Source organism: Carassius carassius, chromosome 2, assembly GCF_963082965.1.
Source record: "Carassius carassius chromosome 2, fCarCar2.1, whole genome shotgun sequence".
Lineage (NCBI taxonomy): Eukaryota > Metazoa > Chordata > Actinopteri > Cypriniformes > Cyprinidae > Carassius > Carassius carassius.
In genome coordinates, this window is record NC_081756.1 from 15805578 (window position 1) to 15814956 (window position 9379).

General features: G+C 34.4%; 1 protein-coding gene across 1 annotated transcript; it reads right to left on the reverse strand.

Annotated features, from left to right (window-relative positions):
* Positions 1-3201: 3201 nt before the first annotated feature.
* On the reverse strand, positions 3202-9143 carry LOC132098644 (phospholipid scramblase 1-like). Its single transcript, XM_059504722.1, has 6 exons — positions 8922-9143; positions 8526-8681; positions 8187-8251; positions 8053-8095; positions 7682-7881; positions 3202-3225 (listed from the first exon to the last, which is right to left on the reverse strand). The coding sequence occupies exons 1-6, from the start codon at positions 9067-9069 to the stop codon at positions 3202-3204; spliced, it is 636 nt and encodes a 211-aa protein (XP_059360705.1). The 5' UTR covers positions 9070-9143.
* Positions 9144-9379: the final 236 nt, after the last annotated feature.

The window sequence follows — 9379 nt, forward strand, 5'->3', positions numbered from 1 at the left end:
ATATTTGTATTTGTTCAATAAAGTAACATGCATTTTTTTTTGGTTTTTTGTTTTCTGTTTTTCGTACGCTGGAATTTAAAACAACAGATTTTGGAAAATAGCATGCTGAGGATTTTCCATAAAGATACATCTCAGTTTTCACTAGTGTGGTAATAAAAAATGTCCATATTGACTCAAAGTATCAAAGTTAAGGTATACAAATGCATATATTTATGGCAAGGACATATTTAAAGTGAGGCACATATAAAATGCTTACATATCATTGAGATGGGAATGTTTTCATAAGTTTTGAAGATCAAGCAGTCATGCAGTTTTTAAGTTAAATGTGCTTGTAATACAACTTGACATTAAAATAAGATTTCAAATCGTAGAATATTGATTTACAAATATATGTCCTGTGAAGACACAACTCCAATGGGAACTTAAAAGAACCTTAAAGAGTTGCTGTACCCAAAACAACCACAATGTGTCACAGTAACACAAATGTTTGAGAGAAGGCTTTCAAAGAGTTACAATGTACAGGATCTACTTCATTCTACTAGCAATATTTCTGCTGTATAGTGGGACAACAACTTAGGGAAACATTGCTGTCTTCAAAACTCAACCTGAAGCATTTGAGCTACAAGATGTCTGGCCAGTGCTTGATTTCTCTCGGATTTGTAGCCTATGCTACACTTTCAGGAAAAAGGTTCAAAGGCTGTCACTGTGCAGACAGTACCCTTTCAAAAGGTACATGTTTGTACCTTCCCTTACGAAAAAGAAGTTTATTCAAGTGTGCTATTAGTATACTTCCTAAACTAAAAATAGAAAAGTAGGCTTTTAGTTTACTTTTTATGTACTTCTCAGAAATGGGCTTTATGTATTCCTCGGAAATTTACTTAAAATGACATTTAAGTATAGCTGACTTATACTTACAAACATTCTAAATATATTTGAGGTATATTCCTAGAATCTGTGTTTTCATTGTTATACGGTAGAGGGCGCGAGTACACATCTTCTGTACAGAAGTTTCAAAAAAACACAAGTGAAGAAGAAAAAAGAAACACCAGATACGAACACCTGTCACAGGATCATCTGACATGAAACAGCACCAAAACTGTAACATTATGGAATAAAATGTCGACTGATGATGAGGTAACAATAACAGTCAAGGTTTGGGGAGTTGATCGGCTCCATCTACATTTTGATCATCATTCTGAATCCAGTTCATAGTCTTTTTACAGCTTTTTGTTTAAAATGTTAAGTCTTTATTTTTTTTTTTATGAAACTTACCCAGATTAAAGTGTTTAAAAAAATAATGCATGAAGCTAATATATATATATATATATATATATATATATATTTATATATTGTTTACAAGCAGATACCCTGTTCTTTCTTTGGATGTTTTGTATGTTCAGATATTTATATAACAAAATACATACAATTTCAAACCTAAATAGGGACATAGTAGTATACTTACTGTATGATGTAAAGTTCACTTAACCAAAACATATATTCTTGTATATACACGAGTATACTTGTAGTATAAAACTAATAAACTAGTAGTTTACTGAAACTATGCTTCAAAGTGTACAAAGTATTTAATTAGTAAACTATCAGTATACCTATAAGTTCACTTTTAGTATACTTGAAGTACAAACTACAAACATAGAGGTAAACTAGTAGTGTACTCAAAGTTTGCTACTCTTATGCTTAAAGTATACTTAAAAGTATACTTTTATATTCTAGAGAGTGGGCCAATTTAGTCCCAAGGAGTATTGAAGCCGTACACTTACAAGTATACTACTAGAACACTGATATTTGTATACTTGCTACATAAAGTATACTTAAAAATATACTTGAACTTTACTTAAGTATAGTTAGTAAAATAAATTTGAAGTATACTACTTTTTCGTAAGGGTTATTAACCCCTAAAGAGTGCATTTTAGTATTTTAGAGGTACATGTATTAGTGCCTTTTGTACCTTTTGAAAAGGTACCGCCCCAGTGACAACCTTCATAAGTTACTTTTGAGTGAGGCATTTAATTCCAAACATGCCATACTAACAACATACTAACATAAAAACATGCCATTGACATAAATGCATGTCAAATTCTTTGAACCTGACCTTAATTACTGGAAACCTGTCTGAGACTAAAAGAAAAAAAAAAAAGGAGCAGAGGAGCCTGGGAGTCTGTTGTGATTGGTCCACTGCATACAGCGCGTGTCAGAATCAGAATGCCAAAATAAAGAATCAGAGGGGGAAAAGTTGTTTTACATTTATATTTGTGAACCAGGTCCACAGCTTGGAAGTAAAGACTCAAACAACAATATGCCAGGGTTCTCCAACTTTGGTCCTGGAGTTTAGCTGGCTATAAACACCTGCCATTCATTCACTATCGCAAAAAAGTTAGAGATCAGAGAGTTAGTAAGTTTGTAAACCCTACACAATTCTCTACATTTCTAAATAAATGTTACCCAGAAGATCATCAGCTTTTCACAAGTCCAAGTTGACAAAAATAATCTGATCAAACAAATTAGACAAAAATATACACTACAGTATGTCATTTATTTATTTAAAAAAATATCCAGTGTTACATATCTGTAAGTGGCAAAAGTATGTGAATCTTTGAAGCTAAACATTTATTGTGACTGCTGATCAGTCCTGAACAACGACTTGTAAGAATTTTAGCCCATTCCATACAGAATAACTGAACTCTGTGGTGGGTTTCCTCTTATGAACTGCTTGCTTCAGGTCCTTCCACAACTTTTCCTTTGGATTAAGGTCCGGACTTTGACTTGACCATTCCTAAAAATGAACTTTGTTCTTCTTTAACTATTCTTTGGTAGAACGTCTTTTGTGCTTGGGGTGGTTGTCTTGTTGCATGACCCACTTTCTCTTGAGATTCAGTCCTTTTGCTGGTATAATTCAGAATTCATTGTTCCATCAATGATGGCAAGCCGTCCTGGACCAGATGCAGCAAAACAGGCCAGAACTATGATACTATCTCCACCGTGTTTCACAGATGGGTGCTGTGTTTTCCTTACTCCAAACATAACGCTGCTCATTTAAACCCAAAAGTTATATTTTGTTCTCATCCATTCACAAAACATTTCTCTAATAGCCCTCTGTCTTATGCATGATCTTTATCATACTACAGATGGGCAGCAATGTTCTTTTTGGAGAGCTTTAGCTTTCTTCTTGCAACTCTGCCATGCTCAACGTGGTTTTTCAGTGTTGTCCTGATGGTGGAATCATGAACATTAACATTAGTCAATGTGAGAAAGGGCCTTAGTTACTTAGACGTTACACTTGGGTTCTTTCCAACCTTGCAGACTATTACACGTCTTGCTTTTGAAGTGATCTTTCTTGGTCAGTCACTCCTGGGGAGGGTAACAATGGTCTCTAATTTCCTCAAAAAAAAACTACTGTGATTTTAACGGTAAAAAACTGTGAAAATGCTACAGTACAAACCTGTTAAATGGTTAACAGTAATTTCCTGTAAAATTTATAAACCATAAACTGACATTCCCAGAAATTCTCTGCGTTGCATTTCAAATTTTGTTTGAATTTTATGTTTTTTCTTTGAAATAAATATGTTTCCTCTTATTTTTTTTTATGTTATTAACGTTATTAACGTTTATTGCATATTTCAGTTTAATGAGTCTCACCATGATGGTGTTTAGTGTTTGTGTGAATGACACTGTGCACCTTCTATGCATCTTATTATTTACAAGCTGTTTGTGTTGGGCTTTGTTTTATTACATGACTTTCTCATCACCTCCTGCTTTTGGTGGTTACCAGTGTATTACAAAGAAACAAAACAGATTTCAGTACTTTAATAAGTTGGTTTAAAAGTATAACAATTATATTACAGTATTAAACTGTAAATTTAAGGTAAAACTGTTAAACCTAAAATGGTGTTACCATATTTTTTACGGTATAATTCTGGCAACCACAGCTACCATTTTTTTACCGTTTATTTTACAGATTTTTTTTTATAGACTAGATTTGTGGAGGCCAAAATCTTTAGAGATGGTTTTGTAACCTTTTTCAGTCTGATGAGCAAAAACAACCTTTTTTCCTGAAGATCTCCTTTTTTCATGACATAATTCACATCTACAAACATAATCAGACTTTGATGGATCCCTGTTCTTCCAATAAAACCGGGCACGCACTGACACCTGATAGTCGTCTCACTGATCAGAAACACCCCTGAACAGATGGACTCTAATTAACAGCTGATCCTAGAGATTCACATACTTTTGCCATTCACATGTAATATTGTATCATTTTCCAGAATAAATAAATGAGGAAGTATATATTTTGTCTCATTTGTTTGATTGGATTCTCTTTGTCAACGTTCAGGAAAGTGTGGATCATATTTATGCAGAAATATAGAAAGTTTTGAAGGGTTCACAGACTTTCAAGCACTATTTTACATCATTTACATCTTCAAAGATATATATACAGTATGTATATATATATATATATATATATATATATATATGATACACATCAGTAAGGATTAGATATCTGTATTTAGCATTATGATCAATATCATGTGGAACCAGATGGCTAAAGGTGAAGCAAAAACAAAAGAAAGGTGCAATGCCTAAAAAAGAAAACAAAATTAAATGCTACAGAAGTGTTGCATTCTTTTCACTCATTTCACAACATGAACCGGCTCGACAAGAAGTCTTGTTGATTTATGTTCTGTAACCCTCCCCTGTCTAATATGATTCTACTGGGTCCTGACTTCATGGTTTAATGTGCATTTAACCTTTAATTTTGGTGGGCATAATAGTCTAAAACATTTTGGATCCACTTTGTAATGTGTCCTAATTTACTACTTACATTTAAATTATTAATTGGATACAATGCATGTATTGTGTATGTACATGTTTTTACATTGTACTTATATTTGAAAATACTGTACATTTACAATTAAATTTTGTAGTTACATCAATATTTACACCATTGACCCTAACTCTACCCCTTAAACCTAACCATGATACCAAACCTGCCCCTAACCTTAATCCTATCCCACCTCATCCCCACATTTTCCTTTTGGTGGTATAATTCAGAATTCATTGTTCCATCAATGATGGCAAACCGTCCTTACATGATTACAATTTAGTAAAAACATATGAAAATGTATAATTAGGCTCTATAACATTTCCTTTCCACAGTTATTCAAACAGCGAATAAATTATTGCTAACGTTATATAGCTAGAAATGAACGGACATTATCACTAACTTTAGAGGCGTCATGTCCATTCAAAGTGTCCGAGCCAAGTGGATTTTAAATGCAGCTTCCAAAAGACAAAAATAGCCAAATAATATATTTGATATTTGATTAATCACACCAGTGTGATTAGATAATTCAGTGACCAACATATTTAAAAAGAGATACCTCAGCTGACTGCTTCAAAACTTTTAGATCAGCCTCCTTCAAAAGTTTTATTCTTAGCAAGTTGTGGTAAAAGACTTTGGCTTTTTTGTTGTGAAAGTCCAATTTGTAACAGTTAATGAACTGGTCTTATATTGTTTAAAAAAAGTCATTTATTTGTTTTAATATAAGACCACCTTTTGCACATGTAATATGTAATCAAAATAATATTAGCAATTTATTTATGGCATTCCAGAAAATACATTCCAAAAGTCAAAAACAAACAAACAGAAAACATGGGTATTTAATTGGCTGCATATTACCTCATTAACCCTAACAAATTCATGGAATTTTTATTGTTTTTTTTATTTTAGTTTATTATTTATTTTTTTTGCACTCAACATTCTATGAGCTAATGTTAAAAAAAATATATATATATATAATCATTATGTAAAACAATATATTCTTGGAGGGGTAATGAGTCACAATTCTGTATTGAAAGGAAGATATCCAACTTTAAGCGATAAATGTGTCAATTTAATTGAAAGGACAGTGTGTAAATTATACATTTAGAAGTGAAGTGAAGTGAAGTGAAGTGACATTCGGCCAAGTATGGTGACCCATACTCAGAATTTGTGCTCTGCATTTAACCCATCCGAAGTGCACACACACAGAGCAGTGAACACACACACACACTGTGAACACACACCCGGAGCAGTGGGCAGCCATTTATGCTGCGGCGCCCGGGGAGCAGTTGGGGGTTCGGTGCCTTGCTCAAGGGCACCTCAGTCGTGGTATTGAGGGCAGTGAGAGAACTGTACATGCACTCCCCCCACCCACAATTCCTGCCGGCCCGGGACTCGAACCCACAACCCTTCGATTGGGAGTCCGATTCTCTAACCACCAGGCCACGACTTCCCTCAAATGGGGAAATGGGGCTCAGGGCCAACTTATGTAACAGTCAGCCCTACACCAGAAGCGCCATTTGTTCATGCAGGTTGTGACGGGGTGAAGAAGTACACAGACAAGAACATAACTTTTTTTTAAGTTAAACATGTGTAAGATTAATTTATATTATATATATGTGTATATGTAACATATTGTGTTGCATCTTTCCTCTTATAATCTCCTTCCACTAATGCAATAAAGCACCTAGGTACATATTTTTGTATTCTTAAAAAAAAACGACATTATTTCCTATGACAAAAATTCTACTCAATCAAAATAAAAAGAGAGAGAGAAAAAATGCCAAGCACACAAAAATTGAGCCTATCAGTTAGAGAGCCAGGGACAGGGTGGAAAATGTTGGGATATTATTAAATTCATACCCATTATAAAAAAATAATTTTTAAAAAAAGGAAGGGATTTTAAAACCCCTTTAATAATTTTAGAAATAAATTTCCACCTTTATCAAAGAACATGATGTCCTATGAGGAGAAAAGGAAAGAGAATGAAGAGAGATTAGTTCAAACAATCACTACTATAATACTATACATTTTAACACAACTGCATACTGTTGATATTTTATTAATTGATGTTATTTATACAATGACAAGTCTAATTAATTTCCCCCAAAAATAAAAAAGTTAATAATATCAGCTCTGAATGAACTTCCAATATTTATCACAGACTAGGAATGTATAGCAGATTTAAGAGTACATTTAAATTACTTGCACAAGAAGAACAGGGTAAGTGGCTGTGTAGAAGTGACAACAAAAAAATTCGGATTCTAAAGTATGGAATTTGTAATAGTGAATCGAATAACTCAAATAGTGTTAGACACATGCCCAAGAAGTGTGTGTAAACAAAGCTAAAAATAGAGTGCTGTCCATCTTATGCTAAATCAGTTTAACCCCTGTACCACTGTCCCATAAAAAAATAAACTCAAATCCCTGCACAGCTGCGTGCCAGTATGTCCTTAAAAATTCAACAACTAAATCATATCATATCCCCATTAATACCAAGATTAGTTTCAAATTAGCCCTTCAAATCGCTATCCTCAACCTTTAATTGCACAATTAGGAAAAAACAGCCAGCAACATTGTGTGGGTCTACAAAGGTTTTTTAAGCGTTATTAAGTCACATAGGTGAAAGCTGATCCATAGCCATCTTTAATTAACAATTATGTAAATTGTCAACTAAATAATTTTACTGATTCCAATGATATTTCATTCTAGGTCAAAAAATGATTTGTCGGTTTCTTTGTCCCGATGCCTAGTATATTGGAGCTCCTTTCAAAATTGGCATTAAAATGTTTTATTTAGCTGCTACATTAACCTTGATAAGACTGATAAAGTCTGTTCTACCTCTTGCATGCAGCAGCGCATTGGTCTTTCCAGATGAATGACCTCTTGGTCCATGTGGTCTGTAATTTTCATTATAAACCCGCGTGCTGGACCAAAGAAATTACGCACAAAGCAGTTACTCTTTTCTTTGGCGAGGTAGATCTTTTGCCCGATGCTGTTCTTGATCTCAAACTTGTTGTTAGTCTCAAAGCCAGTAATCACTGTAGACAAGTATGATCATAGTTTGTCAGATTAAAATATCTCTTATGTTTAAACAGGGTGAAAGTATGCAATCTTTTAGAAATCAAAGTGTTAACATATGTTTTCAAACACTGATATTGCTCTTAACACACTTAATAAAAATGAAAAAGAACTAATAGAAGACGACTCACTCTCAATACATCCCATTTTTTGGTGAACGAGTATCTGGTCAATCTGAAATGCACACAAAAAAAATTACCTGGTAGTAACCAGACATTAAACTTCCAGAAAGATCTACTTATAGGAAGAAAAAGGGAAGCCCCACCTGAACGAGGTATTCGAGACCGGGGGGTGCTCCATAAAGTAGAAGTAGTGGAGGAACTGCAGGTGCTAGAGACGTTTGTGAGGAGGTTTATTAGAGTTGCATCGTCTTTAAAGCATTGATGTTCGTTAAGTACACACACACACTATTCAACTGTGCATAGGAAAATATGAACTTAATAGTTTATTTTGGGAAGTACGGATTTTTTACTTCAGTTGAGTTGTTTAACTTAATTTAATTTGATGTTGTTAAAGCTTAACTTCCTTCCAACTTCAAAGTAAGTAACATTTCTTATATATTAATATTAAATAACACTCAGATATACATTTATTCTAGGTTTACCTGCATATGGCTGAACCTGGTCAGGTGCAGGATTACTCGGACCGGACTGATTCAAGACTGGCTGGACTGGAGGTGGTTGAGTCATTGACTGAAGTTCTATGGTTCCACCTTCTGACTGAGGCATGAGATTTGGAAGGTTGTTTTGGACAGGATGACCTAGTTTAAGAAAATAATCACCATTTTTGGTTTTATTGATTGGTGTCCTCGTTTGTATTGATGTACTCCTTCCTATGTCACTGGATGAACTGACAACAAAGCACACTTGAGAATTGTTAACTTTTTTGTACATTGAAAGAAAAGCCTTTAGTTGAACATTTTAATATCTAAATATGTCATTCACATGTCATTTATTTTTTCTCCCTGCATATGACTGAACCTGGTGAGTTGCTGGATTACCTGGACTAGATGGATTCATGACCGTCTGAACTGGAGGTGGATGATTGCCCTGTGGGAGCCCTGCAAGTGGAGGAACCTGTGTCACATAACCTCCCACAGGATAAGGGTGCTGTCCTGGCTGAGGCATTGGATTTGGAGATTGAATCATGACTGTCTGAACTGGAAGTGTTTGATTCTGTGGCTGGAGCCCTGCAGCTGGAGGAACCTGTCCAGGTCCTGCTGTCTGAGGTATGGCATTTGGAGGGTAGATTTGGACTGGATGGCCTACTTTAATACAATAATCAATAAAGTTTGAAAACCATGAACTTTTTTAGTTTTAATAATCTAGTTAATTTCCTTATGAGATCACAATAATATATATACACTCACCTAAAGGATTATTAGGAACACCATACTAATACTCTGTTTGACCCCCTTTCGCCTTAAGAACTGCCTTAATTCTACGTGGCATTGATTCA